Source organism: Ixodes scapularis, unplaced genomic scaffold (genome assembly GCF_016920785.2).
Source record: "Ixodes scapularis isolate PalLabHiFi unplaced genomic scaffold, ASM1692078v2 PGA_scaffold5__190_contigs__length_132052651, whole genome shotgun sequence".
In the NCBI taxonomy this organism is placed as follows: Eukaryota; Metazoa; Arthropoda; class Arachnida; order Ixodida; family Ixodidae; genus Ixodes; species Ixodes scapularis.
The window spans coordinates 112,111,271-112,137,404 of NW_024609880.1; the positions used below are offsets into that span (position 1 = coordinate 112,111,271).

The 26,134-nt window shown below is 43.1% G+C and overlaps 1 protein-coding gene across 1 annotated transcript; it reads left to right on the plus strand.

Annotated features, from left to right (window-relative positions):
* Nucleotides 1-5,859: 5,859 nt before the first annotated feature.
* Nucleotides 5,860-20,341, plus strand: LOC115331041 (male-specific histamine-binding salivary protein-like). Its single transcript, XM_029993109.2, has 5 exons — nucleotides 5,860-5,967; nucleotides 8,283-8,458; nucleotides 16,549-16,640; nucleotides 17,815-17,892; nucleotides 20,217-20,341. Exons 1-5 carry the CDS (start codon nucleotides 5,860-5,862, stop codon nucleotides 20,339-20,341), a joined length of 579 nt encoding a protein of 192 aa, XP_029848969.2.
* Nucleotides 20,342-26,134: the final 5,793 nt, after the last annotated feature.

Here is a 26,134-nt window from a genome sequence, read left to right on the forward strand (position 1 = left end):
TTTCAACAGCCACTGACATAATTCAGCAGCACAGCTTGCAGTGCGTTCGAGCTTCTTAGTACTGTTCCTCGGCCAATTAGATTGTGGCATTAGCTGATGAAATCGAGGAAAAACGAATGACACAGTTAGATCAATGAACATCATAAACCATGCTTTGTGTTCCTTAAGCTCTTGGTAACTATAAATGCAATTGAGAATGGGATTGTGACATGGGTATGTGATAGGTCCCGTTTCAGCAATATTAATGAAAGTTTAGTTAACAACCATTTTTCTTTTGGCCATTACGTATCTAAAAAAGTATTTGCTTTTGAAACTGACCTGAAGTATTACTGAGAAAGCCTGATTACCTATGGAATATGAGTGAATGACATTCCAAGATAACCAGATATATCCTTTCAGCTGGTTTAGCAATAATTTTAAAAGTTAAATATCGCGGAAGACACGATACGATGAGAATACCCTGTAGGTTAGTTCCAGACTTCAGAAATAAAAGTATCGACCACGGCAAAGGCCTGGCATCAGTAGCATGTGCAACAATTAGTGAACTAAGTACCTAAATTTTTTTAAAGTAATGTTTTGGTCTTAATGGCGCATTCTTATCAGATATATATAGCCCTACGTCAAAATAGAGCAAAGGAGTATACTTCCATTTTATTAACAAATATTCTGTTACATCAATTTGTGGTGGTATGAAATGTATAAAATTATCTGGAAATTTTGAGTGATCAGAAATGATCAATTTTCTGGAATTTTTTAAGAGAAAATACAAATGCGTAAAAACAAAGCAGAATGTCGCCAGTCATTTAATTAATTTATTTTCTCAGTATTATTTAATCCCGGGATTGTCTTCTTCTGAGACGATAACTTGCTGGCATCTTGCGGTTCCATTTCAGAAGACAGGAGATGCCTTATAATATATTCTACATTATGAAAGTTGTGTGATCCAACACTTGTACTTACAGTGCTTGCCTTTTGCCTGCAGTCAAAGATTCACACACTTTATATGTTACCGAATCTGCTTTTGTGAACGAATACTTTTTGCGAAAGACGAACTTGTTTATTCAAAATACATTCCTGATTATATTTCTTTCATTCTCTCTCTCGCTCTCTTTCTCTCTCTCTCTTTCTCCCTCTCTCTCTATTCTGATAGAAGCGAATATAGGAAAGCTAGTCTGAGCTGTCGATTAAACTAGGGATGTCGCGAACCACCCCAGGTTCGATTTCAAAAGGTTTCGATATTTTCTAATAGCCTCGTCCCACTAGAGCGACAAACACCGATTTTTGTCCGACGACACCACAAAGTTCCGTGTCGCCGATGCTGTCCCACTACAACGACCAATACCCGCGACATTCGCCGACACGCGCCGACAAACGATCGACGACGGACGAGTAATTGTCTGTCGTTGGAGTTGAAACGCAGCAAGCAGTCCCACTGAGGAACATGTCTCGGAGACAAACGTATCCTCCTCGCCCGGTTGTGCCTTTTGTTGCCTCCCTTCCCACCCTTCTACCCTTCCTCCCGTTCCTCCCGTGGCTCGCTTCGCCGCTCGACCTTCAGAGAAGCCCTTGGCGGCCACTCCTCGTTCCCGCAGTTCCGGTCCCTCGATTGCTCGTAGTGGTCGCGGGCGCGGCTTGCTCGCTTGCGCCGGGCGGTCGGGTTGCGAAAGGGAATTTGCTGTGGTTGGTTTTGCTCGCGAAAACTTGGTGCGTGAGGTGGTGCTTCAAGACGCCGAGGTCTACGGCCCTGCATCAGGATGGATACCCACTCATGTTCGAGGACTAACCAAAGTAAGACCTCTCAACACGAAGTAGGACACGACGTTCCGCGGCAAGCCATTCATGCAGACGAGAGACTTGTCATCACGTTCTGTGATAATCGGGACGCCTTATTGTCCTCCAAAAAAACGCCTTCCCTTGATCATTCGGATACGAGGTTATAAACATCCTCGAAATCGGCGTGAAGTTCCGTGGCGCTCACCTAGAATTCCTCGAACGACTCAAAAAAGGAACGATTCGGGTATTCTAACTCGGAAAAAGCTTGGTGTCGATTGTCACGACTGTTTGCGGAAGGTCGCCAACGGCAAATGAAGACAAGTGAATGCTTTAATCAAGAAATAAAGTAATCGTTTCCTCTTACACCGTGTTTGTCGGCGCGTTTTATGCCCAAAGAGCAAAACACGAAAACCGCGTCGCCAGACTCAGTTTGTCTGTGCATTTCGAAGTGTTTTGTTGACAACTCCAGTCCCACTAGGAAACAAGTTTCCTTGTCCCTGTGTTCTGCGTCGTGTCCGCCAAGTGGGACGGCGGACTTCGACAAACAGGCCGTCTGTCGGTGTCGTCTGTCGCTCGTTGTCGTGTGTCGCTGTCGTTTGTCGCTGTCTGTCGCTCTAGTGGGACGCGGCTATAAGCGAACTGAGGTTCGAATAAAAAAAATTCGATACTTTCGTACCGACTGAGGTTCGAATTCGAAACATTCGCAACTTTCGATCACAGTGGAGTTTCGAACTCGAAAAGTTCGAAGCTTTCACGGTTTCTAAAATCTCGGGTCCGAATATTTCGAATTTCTTTTTTACTTGAGGTTCGATGAATTCGAAGATTCCGAACTTTTATAACTTGAAATCTGAGATAATCGAAAATTTCGAATTTTCTGGGATCTGAAATCGAAAAATTTGAAGATTTCGAAATTATTTTAATATAAAATTCGAAAAATTCGAACGCTTCGAATTTTTATAGATGAAAAGTTCAAAAAATCGAAGATTTTGAACTTCTTTCTACATAAAGTTCGAAAAGTTCGAAGGTTTCGATTCTCTTTTAAAGCTAAATTCGAGAAAGAAAACTTCGAAGATTTCGAATTTTTTTTAGGTCCAAGTTTTTAAAATTCGAAGTCCGCTTTTCATGTTCTTCTACAGGTTCAGTTTCAAATAACGTTTTCACGACTCACTGGTTTTCAGGAAATTAGGTTTAGAAAAGTTAGGGTGTGATATTTAGACTCCGCGAAGTTGGGTCAGGCAATTAAAAGAGACGACTAGTGTCCCGGATGTGCTGGAATATTTGGCTGTGCAGAGTGACGTGTGACCATAGATCAGTAATTGTGACTGCCAGCCCGGGGGGAGGGGGAGGTATTTAATGTGCATCACACAGTAGTGATCACACAAACGCACTGTTTTACGATACTCATCCAGTTCGAAACGGCCAGGGGTGGGCAGGAGGTTGAGACTCAGAAAAACCTTAAAGCGATCTGGCAAACTACCTTCCTACCCCTTGCACGCTGGTAGTAATCCGATCGAACGCCGCCCGAGTGACGCTGGCATATAGTAAATTAAATTTTTAATTGCCCTGGAGGTTTATTTTCCGGGACGGAGGAAACGCCTCGCAAAAAGCACGCAAGCCGAAGCGACACAACTCGTTGTCGAGGAGCGTTCTACCACACAAGCGGCGTCGGAAGAAGAAAAGGGGGGGGGGGGGGGGGGGGGGCTTCAACCCCCCCCTTTTTTTTTTCCAGATATTTCGGACTGTTAAAGAAAGCAACACAGGGAAAGCGGGCGTGGTCGAGCTTATTTGAATCTGAAATTATTTATGCATATGTATAGCTACTGTCGCTCTTCACTGCATAAAAGATCGCGTAGATGGTGATTGTCGGATACCCGTTGTCAGAAGGCACTACTTGTCACATGCTTAGTGGTTCCGAAGGTCACAGCTATTTCTTTTCGACCTAAATAACTGTACCTGTGATAAAAAAAAAAATAAACATAATGATAAATGCTGGAATAAAAAGCTGGAGAAAAAAAACTATCAAGAATTCGCCGGAAGTGTTGTATTCTTGCACATTGTGAGGCTCAGAACTTCGAGACAAGTTTCTCCTACCGAAATGTGTACAGGCTAAAGGAAACACGTCCCAAGAACGTGAAGCAAAAAAAAACAAATGTTTATTTTTTAATGACGTGCTGAACTTGACCAATAGTAGATATCTTCTCACATGATTTAATTTATTCCTTAACGTGAAAAAACAATAAATACATTATTTTGTATTCTGCAGATGGCAATGTACTGTCTGTAGTGTTAATTTAAATGCGATACCTCAAACAACTTAGACGAAAAAATTACCAAATTTAGGGCATAATTATTCGTAGATACCTGTTTGGAAATTTCTTCGAAACTTACCTTTGAATAAAAATAATCTCATCTTAAAACGACACTTACCTAGGATATCCATAGACCATTCTCAAAAAGTTTAACATCTCTCCCATAAATACCTTCGGCTATACCGCGCTTCAAATATGGCACAAACGACAACCGTCAAAAAAACCGTCGTCCTTCTTCGCCCCTTTGGGAATTTATTTCTTTAAAACTATGCATGCCAGAACATTGAAATAAACGGCATTGTCTTTCACAAAGAACGCTGCACCGCATAAAAAAGTTCGAGAAAAAACATTTACGAATGTACCTCACTACCTGAATTCAAATGAAGCCGTCCGCCGGCCTTTCGAAGTTCGACGAACGTCGAACTTTTGCCCTGAAAGTTCGAAGTTCGTCAAACTTTTGACATTTCAGGATTCGCAAGTTCGAAACTTTTCGAATTTTCTTGATAAATAAGTTCGAAAGGTCGAAAATTATTGAATTCATTAGCGTAGAAAATTCGGAACGTCGAAAAGCTTCGAATTTTGCAGCGTAATAAGTTTGAAAGTCCGAAAAGGATCGAATTGTTTTGCGTCATAAGTTTGACGGTTCGAAAAGCGTCGAACTTCTTAGTTTAACAAGATCGAAAATTCGACTTCCGTCAAATTTTACAATATAGAAAGATCGAAAAAACTAAATCTTTTGAACCTTTCAAACCGCTTGATTCGATAGTCGAAACTTCGGTTCGAAAAAAGTTCGCGGCATCCCTAGATGAAACGTCGTTCGATGAATGAATGGCGACTGTCGATGGAAGTTTCGTGGAAATAATTCTGCCGGCTGCTTGGAGAATAGACACTACCTAAGACTCACCCCCGGTTCTTGTTTGCTTACTAATCTTCTCAGTTGTGTAACAGCTTCTTCGTACCTCTTCACATATTACGGATTGCTTGCAAGTTTGTACCTGTTTAGTGAATATGCTGTCTAATAAACTTCGATGAGATTTGAAAACAATCCCGTGTGTCCGTTTACCTGCCTTTTTGCAATCACCGGGGCGCATACATTTTTTAAAGGTTTCCTTGATGTCTTAAATTGGTTTATGGAGTTAGTTATGAAGCGGGTGTATAAAGTGGTGTGACCATGCACCTTTGAATCGGGTGCATCTGTGTTCTCTTCCAATTCAGTAGGTGTAGAAAGGGGAGTAATGGTGCACTATTGAGCGGGGTGCATCTGTGTTCCCTTTGAGTGAGGTGGGTTGATGTAGGGGTGCAATGGTGCACCTTCGAACGGGATGCATCTGTGTCCATTTGTATTTCATTGGGTGTAGAAAGAGGTGTAACCGTACACATTGAATGGGGTGCATCTGCATTCTCTTCGAGTGAGATTTCTGTAGAAAAGGTGTACATGTGCACCACACCAACGGGTGTACACATACTCCCATATTTGGGGTGCACGAGTGTTCCCCCAAAAGGTGTAGTATATGTTACAAGCACTTGCACCCCCTATGGCTGTACCCTATGACACCCTTTTTTTAAAGCGTACGTGTAAATAAATAAATATATTTCAAATACGAATCTTAACAAAATTCAAAGAATTAATAAATAAAATGTATTCACACAATAGGTATTGTTAAAGAACGGAGTGCTGCAATTGGTTTGTGCACCTGACGTCACGATCGAATTCAATATAAATACGAGCGCCTATTCGAAAATATACCATGCGTCTTACGCCTTGCATCATTTAGAAATGGCCGTTCGAATTTCGACTCTTCTGTGCTTTATGGCTGCAGCCATAATTCAACTTCCTGAAGCGCATTCAAGAACAACTCAACCGACAAGATACGATGCTGCGAGGGTAAGCACTCAGGTTTATTTCCTGGAAACGAAATTATATTTATCTCGAGCTATTAATAGCCATAAAATAAACCTGAGGTCATATAGTTTGTGTAAAATAGTTCAATCTTTCAGATAGTGTAGAATTTAATGAATCTACCAGAGAGTTACGCATTATTGCTAGAAAAATTGTTTGCAATATTTCTCGTGCTTTAAAATACTGCACTTAAAAGTGCCATACTAAAAAAAATTCGGCAATTTTTTCGGAGTGTTTGAAGTATTTATTTAGAAGCGAAAAAGACAGTCGATGTATCACTATAATACTTTTCTTGTAGGTCCTTCAGTAGACAAAATTAAATGAAACTCTCGTGTGTCAAACCATTATGTCGGCGCTGCTTCAGCTAAACTACACACCGGCCGATGCCACATTTGGCTTCCCTTTTGAAATTATCACGACCTTCGTTCTGTTCTCAAAACGCGGAGCCCTTTGCTATTCTTCTTTGTTCTGCTTGACATATTTTCTTTTTGTTTGTTATCGCAGTACGAGCACTGTTTTTCTCAGAAAGCGAGAGTTGAATGACCAAGCGCAGTTTGGACAGTTCGGCATTTTTTTTTTACTTCGATTCCTTTTACTACGTCGTAGAAAACAAAATATTTTCTCGGCATGTTCTTGGGCATACGGAGGATTGGAATATTTTCAGACTTGCCACCTCACCCTTGCATCTCATGACTGTCGTCTCAGATTGGTGAAGCAAAACGTTGTAACAAAACGGAAGTTGGTAAACGCTGCTCACCCAGTGGTGGTATTAGGCGCGTCTCACAACTTCCTGTCTAAAAACCCTGACGATGGAAATACGCTCAGTTGCTTGCTTATACAAAAAAAAAAAAAACGGAAAATACTAGGACAGCTACTTCGAAAATACTTCGGGTGGAAGTGTGCCCCGTACTCTTTATAATACATATTAAATCTTTTTATTGGTCTACGCCTTTCAACGAAATTTTACGGCCGTCATGTTATCATTCGTAGTACCTGAGTCCTACAGTACTTTGCTGGGCCCTGATCTACACAGTGTAACCAAGAGACCGGGCAATCGCCGCCTGCTCCGATTCGTTGGTGGTGTGGCGCTGAAGAACCGGTGATGCCCGGCCCCTTGGTTCCGCCGTATGATTAGGGCCCCTGGCCGTGATACATCTCCGTAACACTACTGAGAGCTTGGTACTCTACAACGCGCGACTCTGGCGTCGGCGAGGGGGCTAAGAACCGCCAATTAGCACCTCTGGGAGTCTTCGCAACCATGTGCTTCGGAATTTCTAACCCCCTCTGAATGAGCTATCCGTAGAACGCCGCGATGCGTCGTCGCACCGAAGGCAGTTCTTGTTAATGCAAGCCTCTTCAGCGTTGTAATCTCAATCAACTGCTGAAACTTCTCTATATACAACAATCTCCAAAATAATATTAGTTCCCTTCCTTTTTCTTTTCTCTAAATGATCGATGTTTTAATACCCCCATCGTACAAAAAAATTCAGTGCAGCGAGCAGCACCATCAAGTAGATGTACTGAGCCCCCTTAAGCTCCATTCCCTGACTATTTTCTCATGCAAAAGCATCGTTTTGTTTGAAAACAAACAAAAAAAAAGCCTATTTTATCAGATCTGTTGTTACATATCAGTAACTATAGTGACCAGTGCTTGCATACAGTGATCAATTACAGAAGTAAAAAACTACAATGTACGTGAAATAATAAAAAAAAAGTTGTAATCGCAAATTTTGAATGTCTTACTCCGAGTTAAGTCGCCTAAACGAAATGGCCCCTCAGAAAGAGTGGCGCCCCTGGCGACAGCTTTGGTCGTAAATCAAACTTGGGCGGAAGTTTCGTGACGAATATCGCTATTAAGGTCGGCATTTAATTGCATTATTAATATATTGAAGGACTTTGATCGTATTGAATATTTGTAATTCATTTTTCTTCCGTGTCATCCCGTGTAATCAATGCAGCAAATGCAATACAGTTTTAAAAATGGAAATTAAGTCGCATGAAATAATTATAACATGGCAACGCCACTACCAGACTTTACCTATCACAGTGCTCTGGCAGGCCTCTAACCTTTAAAACGTTCATTATTTTACGCAAAAGGCTTCACCCTAAGTTAGCTTTCCTGCAGAATAGAAAGGCAGCTAATCACAGCGAACAACAGAAGTGTCCAAGTGACTGACGAAACTCAAAGTGCAATGATACTAAAACGATTCGCTGATATCGAAGACAATTTTTCGTGGAGCGATCTACCCGAAGTCTACCCGAAACGCGTGCCTTTCCTAATTGTATTTGTTCTGTTCTAGGAGCTAAGAGAGCAATTCGATCCTAGATATTATCTGATACAGCGCTCACAGCGCACTGACAGAAAACTGGGAAACGATGCCACATGCGTCTCCGTGTTGGAATTGATTCCAGTTTATGGCGAATTTAGTATACTTGCCAATTTCTCAATACAGCAAAGTTCCGCCATAGATCCCACGTAAGTATAGCCAGCCCTCACATCGTAAACTCGAGTGGTGTATATCTTTTGCTTAAAGAGTCAAGGTTTAACGTTCAATAAAAATATGTCATGTGGCCCCAACCGATTAATTGACGCTCACTTCAAATATATTAGCGTCTTACGTCGGCGGTAGGTTAATTAAGAACCCAGCAACTGCTTCGCGTCTAGCACGCACTTTTCTTCCGCCAGGCTTCGGCTGCGCGTTTGACAAAGTGTTATCCATGGCAGAAATCTCGCGCTCGAGGCGCAGTATCTACAGCGTTCGTAACCTGTCACTGACTGTGCACGTTTCCATTGTTTACAAATCACAGTCCACACGCTTTAAATCACAAACACAGCAATGAACGCGAGTCCTCACACGCTTTTATGGAAATGTGTATTTGCGGTGAGAAGCTCGCGAGGTGCGCTTCTGTTTTCCTCAGTCTGGGGTAGTTAGTGCACGTGCTATACACGCGGTTATTTTTTAAATTTTCATAGAGCATAGAAGCTTGCATTGCTCGTCTTGCACCGCAGAACTTGAACTATAGACCTTTCCTTTGTACTCTCGTCTCCAGCCACCTAATAGGCATACAATAGTAAGGGCGCAAGCGAGCTGGTGGATGTTAACCATGTTGAATATACCTGAGACTGGGTTTTTTCTACCCCAGTCTCAGGTATATTCAACATAGTCACCTAATAGGCGTATCCGGTATGGGCGACGAATAAATAATCCGACGTTTCAACCTGCAAATAGTAAAAAAATAAAGGGGAGGCAAAACAAGAAAGTGTAACGTTTACGCTTATATAGTAAATGCCATCTATTGGCTTGGCAAAGGCAAAAACAATGTTTTCGCCCATACTGGAAGTGACGTCAATTCAAGATGGCGGCGCATTTGCAGAAAAGGTCTTCACGCACTCTGGGTTGTGAAAAGAAAAAAAAAATCCACCAGGCGGCGCTACCCTAACTTCTCGCCGCCAATAGGGAGTATTCAATGGACGCCATATTCGCAGGCGTCGTTCAGAGCTCAGGCTAAGAACGCGATCATATCAATAAGTTGCTAAGACCGGCGATTTTGATGTTGTGGAATGCACGTTGTAAAAGAACTGTGGGAGCTCGCCATCAGCACGCGCTCAGCAGTCGCGCACACAGCTATGGCCGCCAGTGAATACTCCCTGTAGGATGGCAGTTGCGAGATGCTTTTTGGGGGTCGGTTTATACCACGATACCATGATGCTTTCAATGTGGCTCGAACTTTGTTACTGCCTAATAATGGTACGACTGTATAAACCAGGAGTCACTTCAATACTGTAATACCCTTAATGTTCGCGAGTCCTTAATTTTCACAAATATCGCGAAATCAAAATTTCGCGAAATTAAGGGGCTCCCGAAAATTTCGATCCCTAAGACTATCAATGCAGGTGTCTGGAGTTCGCGAAATTTAGTGGCCGCGATTGTGTCCTCTGTAACCGATTCACGAAAGCTGGGGGGCATGAAAATGAAGGGTGTTACAGTGTCTAGAACTGACCTTCTGGTTTCCTTCATCATAAGCCTTGTTAGTATAACTGACGTTTACGACTTCAGAATTAGACATTTCCCATCCGGATGTTTAAATAAAAACTGCTGGAAGCGTCACAAAAGCAATCTAGCCTTTAAATAGATAATATCATCCTGGCACACTTTCTATAAAAATAATGTTAGCTCTCCCGTGAATGACATCTATTTTTTAAATTTATTATCCCAGGGGTACGCGAATTTCCGAACCAAACGAGCCTCCGCACGGTCTTCCTCCTCTGCACGCATAAAGACGGGAACCTAACCTTCCTATTCTAGCTTGAGCAATCATGATGCCTCGTCCGGGAAACGGGCGCGACGTATTCTATCGTTGCTTAAGCAATCACAAAGAGGTAGCTACAGTGAGTTGCGCTTTTTACCCAGCTTGATCGATCACAATGGCTCGTAGTGTTGGCTGCTTCTGGACGTACGCTGAAGCGAAGTATAGGTCGTCCAACATGCTGGAAGGCTACTGTTACCTCGATTCATTGCGGCAGCGGTGTCGTAGCCATAATAATGGATCAGACTGGCATATTGACGGGTTAGCGCCTAGGATCGCGGCTCCTGCCCAGGCTTCGTCCGGACGTTTGCTGTCCAGCGTCAATGCTCATCGCATAAAATTATCGCATCCCGCCAAAACAAAAATGGATACTTGGAAAAAGTTTTCGGGCGTTTCAAACATTAAGCAATTGACTCCCCATTGAACTATCAGGTTCAAATTAAATGCGAACGGTAGAGCGCGTGGCGGTTGGTACATGCTGCGCCTCCTGGAGGCCTCTTGAAACTGATAAAACTGAGGGTTGGAGAGTAGGGCGCTGCGAGGGTGCGCGCCCTACTCCGGTGTGTTTGACCTTCGCCCAGCACAACCCAATCTTCGCCGCTCTACCGGTGATACGCTTGAAGTTCCGTCGCAGCCACTCACACTGGCTCACCATGAGCCACGCGTGGAAACTCGCCACTCGCAGCAGGAGCAGACTGCTTGCGCGCGCGCGTCTGTGGAGCGTTACCGCAGCGTCATGCTCCCTCCCAAGTTGCGCATTTTTTTTTCGTAATATGCGTTGTCATTTTCGTGTGAACAATATAGCAGAAACTGCGCAAAATTCGACAGACGGGATAAAAGGAGTGGATCCTGAACGGCTGCTGATGCCTGAGTGAAGCCAATCACTCGGCAGCCTTTTATATATCAGCTACCAGCGCTCGCCCTGTGTGTCCTAAAGTTCTTGTGCCTCGTGTATGGCGCTGGGGTTGCAAAAATGCAGGTCCACCAGCTCCCGCATTTGCCAAACATTTGAATAAAATTCAATAACTTGATCACTGGCATTTTTCAGGCAGCCAGAATATCGTTCAGCGCGATCATCAAATGATCACTCTGTGCTTCAGAAGTGTGATATAGTAGTTGAAGCAGTTTTTTAGCCTACGGAAAACCTGTGGAGCTTGATTGACGACAGTTAACAGAACCACTCAGACGTCCTCGTGAAGGACCTGGAATGCATGGCTCCTACAAAATAATGAAACACCGTGGACGGGAAATTAGGTGTTAGTTTCCAAGTGGTATGTGTGCAAGAAAAGATAACGAACAATCACAAAAACTGCAGCGCGGTATGGACCAAAACTGTAAATTCAATACCACCGCAAAAAAAAATTACTTTAGCCCAATATTTGGGTTGGTATTTCAGCCATATTACTTGGCGTGGTTTGCAAATTTTCAGGAAATTCGGGGTCTATAAACAGAACGCCGGAGTACCCCTTTAACGGGACAGTGATATATCTTCAAATACAGCCGAGATCACAAGTTTAGCTGAACAAAAAGAAACCTGTTTTATTTGGTGCTCTTAGTTCATTATAATATATTTACACGGCATCTATATAGGCACCTCTAGGATAGGTCCTTTTGGAATTGGCGAATGAGCCCGCTCTCTTGGGTCGCGAGCACATGCCAGGCACGGTGGATCGCGAACTTGTTCGCCGCCGACCACAGATATTTTCCTTATCGTGTGATTGAATTATATGACGGAATTATGTTAATGTATCATATCCTAGCAGATCACCAATTGCTCATGACAGATTTTATGCTTGTTAAAGCACCTAACTCCACGGCTGATGATTAAAATTTGTTGCTTTATACGTGTGTTATGGATACCTACTATAAGATCCGCATATATACACCCCAGGAGGTTATATTGGAAGGCAGTTAACTTCATAATTTAGAGTTGCAAACTGTTCAGCAATTGGCTAAATTTGTGTCAGTGATTTGAACACTTTATTGGTAGTTTGTCCCTGATTAGGACAATTTATTGACAGCTAGAGCATAAAGATCTATTTTTTCATCAAACTTCTTGACTTTCGTAAAACAACGACGTGCATTGTGTTTTTTTAACGCAGTTACATTGGGAAAGACTACGTAGCATTCTTTGCTTTTCTTCTTATCTGCAACATGCAACATATGTCGGGGACTTATAAAAGGTTACTAAAGCTGTTCACGCAATCTCGACGGATAAAACTGCACACAATTGATGCCACTGTCACGAGTAAAGACCCATTCACATGTATGCCTTTGAGCGCGGTGCGTTCCGCATCGGCAAGCGGCTGCAGAACGGTGCGGAGAGTGTTTGCGCCAAGCTTATATAAACACATTCCCGTCTTACATGCAGTTCACCGCAGTCAACAGTCAATAGGAACCCGCTTTCGTTGCTTGCGTCTTACGGAAAGTGAAATCCACATCAACACGACGGTTCCCGGCGACAGCGTCGACGTGACTGTTCATTTGGGATAATCCCGCTGTCATCAGCGATTTTTGTCCTGCTTGAATCGTCGCAACCTCAGAATAACCACCTCCCGCAGTAACCCCCCCCCCCCCCCCCCCCCGCCATACTCACCCCAGCAGGCAAAATCAGTACCCATCTCGAAAAGGGGGAACCGAGCACGTGACCCACGCTTTCTGATATCGGCCTATGATTAACTCGCACAAGAAGATGAGAACGGCTCTACTCTATCGCTTCATGCGGCGGGCTTTGAGCGACGGAGCGCATCGTACCGCTAATATACTGCCTCCGGTCGTAAGGGCGCTGTTCCGCACTAAACCGTGTTCAAACGTTGTTGGCTCGTTTAGCTTAGTTGGCTCCGCGCCATGTTACATTTCTGTAGATCCAAATAGCATTCTTCCATCTATTAACATTCAATTGTGGCAACCAGGCCACTTATGGAGCATTTTTTTACCAGCCGAAAATGACTTAAGCGGTAGAAACCCAACAGCCGCCGCGTTGCTACAGAAGCCGAGGATCCTCCTGCCAGCCTTGAGATTTTCAGTTGCCGCTCCCTCGGATTCCACACTAACCTTTGCCTGAAAGGGCCGATTTTGCCACATTTAATCATTTCTCTGCAGCTAGGTAAATAGACTTACTCATCATTCATGACGATATAGTTACTTACCGTAACAGACTGATTGAAATTCAAAACTCTAACCAAAGTTTAATAAAAACGAAATTCCCCAACGTTTAAGGGGTATTTACACGATGAAGCAATCCCGGGGATTTCTCCCTCGTGTGAATGCCCCTTTAGGGATCACCTCGTTCCCTTGGTCACGGGTGACTCTGGGTAGGACGAAAAGGGAGGTAGCGTATGTAGGCCGACTGCGATTGCTGCGTCCGGGTTTTCCCGCGATCCGACGAAGCTCTGACGCACAGACGCTTCGGAAAGCGCCCGACGATCTGTTGATGCACCTTTTGTTGTCTGGATGTGCTATGATTCTAGGTGCAAGCGTTTATGCCGGTGTCGTTCCGCGCCCAGGATCTCGCTTTTGTCGAAGGACACGCTGTGACCCAGTTTCGCTGCGTGTTTTCATCGAGGGCGCTTGCTTGAACGTCGTTCTTCTTCACGTCGCATCTGTGGCGGCGGAAGCGCTCTGGGAAGTTCTTGGTTTCCCCCACGAAGGCGGCAGGGCAGTGAGCGCACAGGATGCGATAGATGAGGGCTTGGGAACCCTCCTTTTCCGGTCTGTCCCTGTGGAGAGGAATTTGGTGGCCGATGGTGGACACTGGTTTGTGAGTGACCGCAATCCTATGTTTTCGAAGAACGCGTCTGATGCTCTCGCTGACGTTCCTGATGCATGGCAGGCACAGACGGCCGGGACTGTGGAGATACGGGGACTCTATTCATTAACCCAGCTTGTAGGAGACTGGGTTAATGAATGTTTTGGTGTAGCCGTTGTTTTGAAGGTCGTCCTTGATCTTGTTGACCTCTTCCCGAAGAGACTCATCCGTCGAGCAAACAGACATGTCACATTTAAACGGCGCAGTGATCACCGACATCTTGTGGGTTGCGGGATGGTAAAGTCAAAGTTCAAGCACCTTCCGGTGTGCGTAGGCTTCTCGTACACCGAGAGGGTCAGCTTTTTCAAACTGATGCCCAAAAATGGAAGAGCATCAACTTTCTTGCCCTCCACCGTGAACTGAATAGCGGGTTAGACCAGATTTAAGTGTTGGCAAAGACGGTCAATTCAAGACTTCTTAACTATGCACAATCCGTCGTCTATACAACGAAGAAAGATCTTTGGCTTCGGCACGAATGAAGCAAGGGCTTGCTACTCAGTATGTTTCATGGTCAAGTTGGCCATAGTTACCGAAATAGATGCTCCCTATGGCGTGGCCACTTGTCTGCTTGAAGAGGAGCCCATCGAACGAGAAGTAGGGGTTTGTGAAGCACACATCCAATATTCGGCAGACCTCGTCAACGGACAAGCAGGTTCGGTCCGCCATACTCGTGTCGTTCATGAGCGCAGTCCTAGCCATGGACAACGCAAGCGGCACCGGAACACTCGTAAAAAGTGACACAACGTCGAACGAGACAAGAGCCTCGTCGGCGTGTACTTGAAGTCCCTTGACGAGGTCGATGAAATGAGTAGAGTTCATTACGTACGTGGGTGTGCTGCCGGAGAGCGTTTACATCAGCTTGTGCATACACGTCGACACTGCTTGAAGCGGGGATGTGGTGAAGTCAGCAATGTGGCGGAGGGGTGCACCGGACATGTGGATATTGGGAAGGCCATAAAGGGTTGGGGCAAACCGATTTTGGCATATGAGCCTGAAGTAAAATCAACGAGAGTCTGAGTGTTTCTTGAAGATGATGGTGTCTTATTGACGGTCTTTTAGTTATTTATTTATTTAATTGAAAATATCGGTCCTACAGAGGACCAAGATAGGAGTGGATTTGCACAACACAGAAACACGCTCTCAAAATGCAGAGATCAATAACACGTATACAACACAACGATGAATTGACAACTCTAGGTACTGCTGGCAGAAATCTTTGAAGCAAGAGAACTAAACTCTTTCGAGTTCCAGCGGTCACGATATGCGCTGGGAGCTCGTTCCATTATCGAGCTGTTTGCGAAAAGAACGAGTAGCTAAGACTGTCCTTGGAAAACTTCCGGTCTTTTACATACTGAGTATGCTTGTTGCGGGATATACACGACGTGCTCCCATTGATATACTGTTGATTATTTACAAGAACTAGGTGACTTATTATGTTATAAAAGAGATTAAGCCTCCTCTGCTTCCTCTGCATTAGAAGTAGGGGTAGACTCGCCCCATTATAAAGAGGTAACGCAGGGTCTATACCAGGGGTGGCCAAGCCGCGGCTTGCGAGCCGCATGTGGCTCTTCGTGTATAAAAGTGTGGCTCGCGACTCCCTCCCTTACAACCCCCCCCCCCCCCCCCTCCGCCGCCTCCCCTCCCGGTCACACGAGCACTTCCCCATAAAGAGAAATGGAATGCGTTTTAAATTGAAACACAGGTTGCGGTTTCGTAGCATTGTGCTACTGCTACCTTACATGCAGCTGCACTGCTTTTGACTCGGATAGATTCAAATAGTTCTTGTTTCGTGTATTGTTCAGGACAAAAATTTGTCCCCCCCCCCTTTCCCTCCCCCCTTTCCTTTCCGCGGCTCTTGAAAGTTTCGTGGTTTTGTTTGCGGCTCTTAGGCCGGGTCAGCTTGGCCACCCCTGGTCTATAGCAAGATAAAACAAAACGTAACCCAAGCCGTTTTACTTGCTCCAGATTTGAACTCAGATACTTAACATGCCGGTCCCAGACCTCACTTGCGTATTTTAGTAGAGGCCCTTTTATCATCCTGGATGTTTTGAATGTTGTTTCTGAGAAAGGTTTCTGTGAGTTTTGTTTCTGAGGTTTGTTTCTGCAAAGATGTTCTGGATATTTGCAGTCGGGTCTTTTCGCACGGGCGTATAAACAAGGTGTAAAGGAGTTTCGAATTTCCATCAGTTTATTATTTTCCTAACCAGACAGATTTCTGTCAAGGATGCTTACTTACCATATTGTAAACATGCAAATCATGGTTTGCGGCCACTAAATGTGGAAACTTACTTTTGAAATATCATTGTAGTGACTCCTTTTTTATATGCAACCTAAACCAGCTCGCCCGCATACCTTCGCTTCTTGCAAACGTTTTTTCATTACTTTTTTATACGTGCCTTTTGGTCGATTTGCAAAATTGTATAACGCCAAATCTTGAAAATTTTTTTAAGGACTAACATAACGGTGATAATGACTGCTTACACGCCTGATCAAAGTCCGATAAGAAATATGATAGAGACACTTGATGCGGCGACGTATGGACGTAAGTATATAGATGCTTCTTAGCACAGTCAAATAATATATAAAACACAGTTTACTAATTCCTTTGTCAATAAGTTATTTATTTATTTGAAGTGCTCTCTGGGAGGTAAAAAATAGAACTAGAAATCCTAATTTCAAATTGCTAATAATGCTATCAGCAAGCCGCAGAAATGGCGATTCTCAAAGTGATATATTTGTCTCAGCGCTCATGACGCTTATCACGTGCATTGTATCGGCATCATTTCCTAATGTTATATATTATAAATATGCTTTAACCACTCGTGAACTTGACTGTTGTGAGCGGGAAAATATAAAGTTTAAACTGCACGCAAAAAAAAAAGAAAGAATGAAACAAATGCCCTACAATTTATTCGCTAAGGCTGTGAATATCAGGCCTTACAATCTGCTTTCTTACTGACTTATTTAAACAATTACTGCTATATATCAGGATGGCACAAGGAAGGTAAAGTCCAAATGTTTCGTGTCCTTGTAGCTTTTAAAGCATCGAGACCAATCCCAATATATATTATTAAATAGTGATGAGACGCGAGTGCAGCTAGTGTACAAACAGAAACTTGTTTAAAAGGGCATTTACTTAAGATAATTAAACGCATAATGAAACATTGACAAATTTTAACCATTTTGAACTTTTTTACGAAGCACAACATTTATCTGTTTATTGTACCTCTTCGGGTGTTTTAAAGCATGCACACGTTTTAGGGCCCGTTCACACACTTGCAACCGAGTACGACCGAAAGAGACAAGACCTGTTGAAACCTCTTAAAATGTATTAGGACGAGAGAACACACTGGCACGCTGGCGCCATCTATGCGGTGACCCTGGAACTGCATTTCACAAAAGCGAAGCTTTTGCGGATTTCCGAGGTCAAATGCGCGTAATACCTATGAGAAAGGCTCGTTTATAACGTAGAGAAAAGTTTTTCGAGCCAAGAAAGAAAGGATAATGCGAGAGAAATAAAAAAATATGCGGGACCGACAAGTTTACATTGCTAGCCAATAGATGGTGCCAGTGTGTCCTTTCGTCGTAAGAGATATTAAGAGGTTTCAAGGCACTCGGTCTTCAGAATAAGTCGCAACTGTCTGAACGGGCCTTTAGAGTAAATTTAGAGGTAAGCGGAAAAACTCTACTTCGTGTACTACTCTTCCAATTTTCAGTCGTCTACAATCAAAAGCTAGTGTTTTCTGACTATAGAAGTTGCCGTGTTCTCACTTACGAAGATCAAGGGGATATAAGTAAGTTAAACAAAACTTCCATGTGTTACTTACTGTCTTTGCGAATTTTATAAATGTGATTTGCCTTATCATTCGTAAATATGAAACTAGAAGAGCATTAAAGCATTCTTTATAAACAAATTTCATTTTACGTTTAGTGCCCTATCAATTACTGCCGCTTAATTTTAAGATTTAACCAAAACAAATCTCAAACCTCTTGATGCATTTAAAGGGACACTGAGAGGATATTTATGCTCGCCAACGTTTTTATTTGTACATGACACATGAGAGCCCAACTACCCAGAACACAATTTGCCGCTCGAAATTTGTTTTCTTTCGGCCCGAAAGCCGCCGATCGAGAACTGGCAAGTTTGAGTCGTGCTCATTCTCTTCTCCGTGGTCACGTGCTATTTTCTATGGTTTAGACACAGCCACCAAATGTAATCAAATTGGTGGATCATCGAAGGCGCCCACTTAATAATACAAATAGAAAAGAAATATGACACCCATTTCTTGTGGCTTCTTAAAAGCCGCAAATACGTTGATTGAAGAAAGGTTGCACAGTAATGTGACTTCCGCCAACGCTCTCCTCCTCTATATTTTTTATCCCTCCACAGTGCAGTTTCGTTTTTGGTTCCGGTTTCAGGCTGTTGCGTTTTTGTTTTTTTTTTACTTTATTAAAACTATACGTGACGCTGTAGCAAAATATTGATTGTGTAGTCTTCGGAAACCATAATAGATCGATCGCCTGGCAAAAAACAAAACAAAAATTTCGGGGGTTGTCAGTGTTCCTTTAAAATGTTTGTGTCGCAGTACAACACTCTCCACAATAGCAGATTATAATGTTGTTAACGCGCGTGTCTTAATTCCCAGCCGATGTTTAACGGGCACTGACGGTGGCATGTATTGGGTACAACACAAGCACCTCTTTCAGAACGCTTAAGCTCAAAGCATTGCAGAGGTTCTATTTAAAGGCACGGGCCAGCAAAGTTTAGATGTCGGTGCGATATCTTGGGCAGACCACAGCAAGAGCTACCCGAAAAATGTAACACTTTTATTTGAGATGAAATAATATTATGAATTGCATTTGGCGGCAAACACAAGAACAAAAATGTAAAATACTCATTTCGACTAGCCACACTTTCGCACGAACATATTGCAACCAGTTTACCTATTTATTTATCGAAACTAAAGGTACCGACGGCCGTCCTTATGGGCCAAGGCATGAGACAACGACTTCTGGGATCGATTTCTCTTTAAAAAATATATATATATATATATATATATATATATATATATATATATATATATTTGATTTTACCTATTAAATAAAAATTCATTCATGTTTGTAATAAATGGTTATATTCCGTATTCCGTAAAAAGTAATGGACAGGTTTTTTCTTAGTTTTACAGATATGGTATATGTTTACACATGTTCCTACATACTCGTAAACGCTGAGCTGAGGAAAATTAAAACAAAACAAAAAAGACGAAGACAGCTAGACTTTAAACTCTGCTGAAATTTATTAATTTGAGCACACCAATAAATAGACTTCAAGACACAGGAAAAGGAGGGACGGAAGGAACCCAAGTGCATAAACAGGGAGCTTGCCGCATTCTACCAGACAGACTAAGCCACTCCCCAGAGTCAACATCCGGAAAAGAAGCCGACTTCGATCTCCGAACAACCACACGCTCCTCAAGGTCACGGCACACAGGGAGCACTCGAGAGCTCCAAAGCCTAAAGTGCGATTCACACACTTGCGTTACGTACGACGCAGTGCAAGGGTTGCTATGGCAGCAGCTGCGCAGGCTCCAACGCAGCTGTTGTCGTAGCAACCCTCGCACCAGGTCGGACTCAACGCAAGTGCGTGAATCGCCCTTAAAGGCTGGTTCACACGCTTCCATGAGTCCAACGGAATGCGACTGCAACGTTAATCCTTTCACGAATCGCTACGGCAAAAGGGTTTTAAGACGCTTACACCCGTCATTGCTGCTGCGCGGCGCGGTCTTGAGAGACTTAAAAACCGGTTGCAGTTGCACTCGGTCTGGCTCGACTAAAGTGTGTGAATTGTCCTTAGAGGGCTATTCACAGCTGATCCGGACCACAAATCAAAATTTCATCAACGAATCTCGGAACCAATAAGTTATCAGCCCACAAAGAAACCAACAAATTCTGTCATTTTTCTATCTTGAGTGTTGAGATGAAACTCCGACAATACTGGAGCCACCGCCGAACCAATACATTACGTCGGTGTTTTTTGTTTTTCATAATAGAGTTTACAAGTATGTCGTTTCCAAATCAGCTCTTCTGCACCCTCTCACTTCTTACATATACCTTTCAGATTGTGAATTGTGGATGATTAATTCTGCAGCAAGAGGAAGTATCCCACAAAATTGTAGCCTTGCCTACGACCGGTACTGCAAGACAAAGCACTATATCTTCGATACCGACTGTCTACCAAAATAATTCTCGTTCCACACACATTCACTTCAGAGTGAAATTCGTTGTGCGACGAATAAAGTTATAATTTCATGGATGTTGGTCTTATTTGTGTAAACTATGTTTGATATGAATAGCAGCATTTTGATCGGGAATAATCGAGGTTTTATATTTATATTTAAATAGCGATGCGAATATATTCAATATAGTTTTAAGATTTATCATCCAAAGAAACTGCCCAGAAGGAGCCATGAGCGCCATATCAGCATACTGTAAAAATATTTGTGCTAATGGTACTGTTCTGACACAAAAAGCGATAAAATAAGGGAGATCTGCTGAAAAGAATAGGGGTAAATTTTATTTTTTGCTACATGCACTCCTAACAATTTGAGACGTAAAGGAGTAGGAAGAACCATCACAGCCGGTCTACATTTTGCATGATTAAGTTACTCGGTGACTGTGAGTAGCTGGTCCCTGGCATTTATGTGTGCGAAGTGTCCACGATACTTCAGGAAAAAGGTGTTGTGGGCAAGTTAGTTTACCGTGTACGATTAAAAGATTGGAAAGAAACAGAAGAACGAAGAGAAATCAAAACAGGAAAAACCGCAACAGCACACTCACAAACAAGTTTTTTAGAAAAGAAAGGTTCCAAACATCCACACGACGATAGCTGTAAAAGTTACTTATGAAATGTAATTAAGTTACACTTATAGTTACTTGAGCAGATCTATTTGAGATACACCTACAACTACACAGTTCAAATTATAACTCGTTAAAGTTACAGTTACTAAATATGTAGCTATAAGTTACATAGCACTTACTTCAATCGAAACGCACAGCGGTACGAAGTTGTTCGACAATGATCCTCGGAGTACTTTCATGGGTCCGGAAAGCTTACATTTGAGCTCCACATTGCGAAAACTCGAAGAACTCCTGATAAGCGAACCATGGAAGTGTGCAGCAGGAGGCTCCGAGAGCACTCTACCTTGGTAACTCAATGATGACACCGACGACATGGTCGCATCCGAGCTCGATCCGCACGCAAGACAGCAGACACAACTCACGCCTATAGGCGTGAGTCGGCCCTCGATGTACGTTTACGGCGAAGGCCAAGCGGCAAAATTAAACTCAGAAACGTGGTAATTGGCAAAGAGCCACTTGAAACAAATAAAAAATTTGTTTCGAGTCCCCTCCCCTTCTTTCCCCGCTCCCCTTTCTATTCGGTACCAGCTGATTAAGGCCTCATACCTGTTATTTGTGGCGGCTACTTTGTGAACTGTGGTCACGCTTGCTAAAGTTGGAATTTTATCCAGGTTATACATACTGGAGTATCAAAACAGTGCGAAGAACGAGAGACCGGATGAGGAGACAGAGACACAGCGCCTAGTCACAACAAATATTTATCGATCGTGACAGCGCCATAGTCAATGACAAACAAAAAGAGGATCTGCCTAAAATCACATCTCTAAAAATGCGCCATAGAGAGCCGGGTAGAGCATGCATGTAAAACAAGCACACCAGGAAACAACAAAATCAATCTCTTTGCTTGACAGGGAAAGTGAAATTTGGAACAGACCTTGATGTGGCCTCCATGACAGGCCTGGGTAGAGTTTGGCCCTGGAGATCCAGGTCGGCGCTACCAGAAGGTTCCGAAGGATGGCGTGTCAGCTGGAGGCGCTGGAGGCAGAGGAGGCACATTCGCACCTCCACCAAACTGGCGTGTGTGTGTCTGTGTGCGTAGTGGGGGGGGGGGGGGGTGCTATCGGAGCCCTAGTTATAAATACGAGGCGTGATTACAAAAATAATTGTGATTACTAGGCTAAGCGTGTTCCGTTTACCGCGAAGAGAAAGGTGTTTGAGTGCGCGTTAACTTAATTTATTTTTACGGACTGCTCCGCTGCTTTTTTTACGAAAGAAAGCCAAAATAAGACTACATAGTAGAGATGCTGCGAACCTCCCAGAGTTCGAGTTACTAAGTCAGATTTGAAAAAAAGTCGAAAATTTCCATGTTTCTGAGAGTTCAAAATGAAAGAGTTCAGACTCGTTAACAAATCAAGTTTTAAAAATCGGAGATTTCAAATTTTTTTCCGGTACGAGTGCCAAAAATTTAAACTTTCCAATTTAGGTACCAATTCTTGGAAGGTCAGGGACGGAGATTGAACTTCGCAGTTTCAAATAAAGTTTTCACGGGTTCATATAAAAACTATCGCGAAATGTGCTACAAATTTTACTGAAAACCTTGCACACTTCTTTTATGCCGTAAGTACTTTTCTTCTTACTCAGTACCGTGGTAATGACGGTACAACCCGCACTGCTGTTGTCTATTGTAATTTATAAAACAAGTGTTGAACTGGTTGAGCGCTTCGTCGAAAAGCTCTGAGATTGTTTGCTAAATGTACTTAATACCTTTTTAAAATTAGTAGCAATCTGTTAGAATGTCGCTTAAATACGATGCTCGCATGAGAAAACCAAATATACGAGAAAAAACATGCACATAAAAGTATTCAGATTTCCCGAAAATTTTTATTTCCTCTTAAAGTTTATTTTTTTTTTTTTTTTTTTTTTTTTTTTTTTTGCGGTGGAGTAGGGTGGAGGAAATGCAAGAAACAGGCACAGCATCCGGCACAGCTCTAGGTTGAGGAGAACGCTACCAGAATAAATTAAGGGGCTCCCCAACCCCCGAAAATACAGCTGATCAGATCAGGGGTCGTCATTAGGCTCAACATAATGCCGGTGTCTGGAACATTTCCTCTTTAATGAATAAAGATAGTCACCGCTCTAGAAGGCATCCGGTTCCTAGTTATAATGGAGTAAGCGCCGATCCAGCGTTCGTTTTAGCGCGTCTGTGTCGCGCTCTGCAAGCGCCTTTCCCAGACCAGTTGCTTCCTCGAGAAAACTGGGGGACTGGCGTTCATAGACAACTACCGGGTGTACCAAGTCATGGTAACGCTCTTTAAATCGGCCGCAAAAATTCGGTTTCTTAACCTATCGCGCTCCGGTTTCGTGCAGCGTTGCCCACAGATGCTGCATTTTTTTTTTTGTCCAATTTGCAAGAAACGAACTTACCTGAGGAAAAAGTAAAAAAAAGGAAAAGGCTTAACTCCTATGCACACACAGCGAAGCCACCGGTGTTCAAACAATACTGCGCCGTTTCGCACGGGAGACAAGAGATGGCACAAGCGGTCGCGACGCCAAGCGCCACCAAAGAACGGGCATACGGCGCCAAGAGCCGGCGTCATTAGCAGACGATCTCCTACCTCAAGATGTGCCTCACAGCGGAATTATTATGCTAAAGGCATTGTCCGGGGAAATTTTATTTTGTGACCTGTATGTCCGGTACAGGAACCGGATCCAGAAATATTTCGGAGAGTTCAGTGCCCCTTTAAAGACAGTGTCTTCCTTACACCTTAGAGGTAACAGAACATTTTTTTTGTTGAAAACAACACCGTTGGTATTTGTGTGTTCTTGGAGAGCCTTTTTTACTCGGATAAAGGTCATATGAAATAATGACCTCCGGGCCCTTCAATGGGTTTTTAAAGATTTAGATCATTGATTACTTAAGCATTATTCCCAGCACAAGAATAACATAATCAATCAAAGTTTTACAAAATATCGCTACGGGTACGTGACTCGTTTAGAATATGCTCACAAAACGTAAAAATTAAGAAACGCTATTTTCACTGCAAGAGCCTTAAAAAAAAATCCAAGTCAGACAACAGCAGTGTAAGGTATTTGAAAGCAACGCGTGACGCTTGTCACTTAATGTTACATTAATTATCTATGCCTATCTCGATAACGATGTCAGAGTGTTTCATGTTCTGAAAAGAAATAAAAATTAGACAATTCTGTAAGAACTGCTATGGTTAAATTGCGTTTTTTTATTGCGGCGCTTTTGGGGCGTACATTACCGCAATCCGTATTAATATTAATAATAATATATATATATTTTCATCAGTAGCTTTTGAAACTCTAATATAATTTGTTGCGTATGCACCAATTTTAAACGCGGGACCAACTATGGCAATCCAAAGTTGGGAAATTATCATCGCTGGTGCCAATTTCAGCATTCTTAATTAACAAGTTATAAACTAAAAACAGCCTAACATTCTTGCTAGTTTGAGAAATTCACGTAAAATGACATTAATTATGGGTAAAGCATATGGTTATATCAAAGTTGCGACTTTTGCCAATCAGAAAAGCTTCCTCCGAAATGCCACCACCAATCCTTCCAAAAACAAATGCCCCAAAATACAAAAAAAAAAAAAAAAAAAATCGTTGCTGTTGTTTTATAGCAAAACTACCCAGGCCCTTTCTTTCTGTAACCTTTACGCGGCTCCGTTTTGCCAATATCAGCCTTTACAGTTCGAAGGAGCACCCACCAGCTTGCACGTCAGCTCCCTGCAGTACGTTTCGTTGGCATTGGAAAACGGGTGAAACAGTAGCACGTTTTAGTATTGCGTATACGAGCGAACACAAGCGCTTTTTTGTTTGCGTTAGCGAAGTGCGTTCCACATTTCGCGTGAGCGGAGCCTAAAATTACGGTCTCGGATTGGCGCATGGCAACGACGCGCCTGTGCAGCGTGGAGTACGCAACTCTAACGCTAACGCACAGCACTTGCGTGTCCTTCTATACGCAATACTAAAACTCTCCAGTAAGGTAAAGTCACATGCCGGCTGCAGCACTGCGTCGGGTCGGTGAAAAGTCTTGTTTGCGTTTCGATACGGCTGTTTGCGAGCCATGATATCGAGCAGTTCCGCCGTGTTCGCTGCGCAGGAGAGCCGGGGGACCCTCACCAGAGCGTTTCCCGTTTTCGGCGCGGGAGGGCAAGCGACGAGCTGGAGGCCATAGAAAAAATCGTAAGGGTGCAGGCGAGCTGGTGAATATTAATAATGTTGAATTTAACCTGAGACTGGGTTAGAGAAGAAATATCAAAACGTAGAAAGGGCAGAAAATAGACAGGACGAACGTCTCTCTTTGAGACTTCGTCCTGTCTATTTTCTGTCCCTTCTATGTTTTGATGTTTCTTCTCTACACCGGTCTCGGGTTAATTTCAACTTGGGAGACCATTCGTGCTGGAAACGGATCACCAGCCCCTGGTGTATATTAATCTTACACGATATTCGAACGCTCGCTTGACGCGATGGTGTCTTCAGCTCCAGGAATACGATCTTTTCGCGGACGCCAAATTAGGGGCGGTGAATATGTGGGGGCGGACTATACCTAACCCGATTGCAGAGTTCGCTATACAGAAAATTATGTACAGTGAAACCTGTTATCATGCCGCAAGCAAATCAGATGGAACTATGAGTATATTTCGAATGTTTGTGTGAATTGCTTTTACTAATTACTCAGTTTCAGGACGTTCCTGAGAAACGTCGGGTTTAAAACGTGAATTCTGTGGAATCGTGCTTTTGTTCATTCATAATTCTCTATGAGTCACGCGTTGATTTCTTTCTGTCCACAATGCGGGTAGAGACAAAGCCTACAAATAACGGCACAGAACATGGGCAAGGGTACAGAGCACGAGCTCTTAGCAGTTGATCCCTGTGCGCGAGCGCTGCAATGGCGCCTCCCATGACTTCGACCTTGCGTGTGTAACATTCATTTTGCTCCAACTAGGTGTAAAACAAAGGGTTAGTTCTGCTTTTCACCAAATGAGTCGTGTCGATCGAATCTCGAGGCGGATAGTGCGCACTCAATTTTGTAAGTTTTGTTTTCTCGTTTTTAATATTCCCGCGCGAATATTTTATTTTATTTTAAGGGCTGGTCACAGATTTCAAAGGTCATTTTCTTTGTGTGTTTTTTTCGCTTTGAGAGGG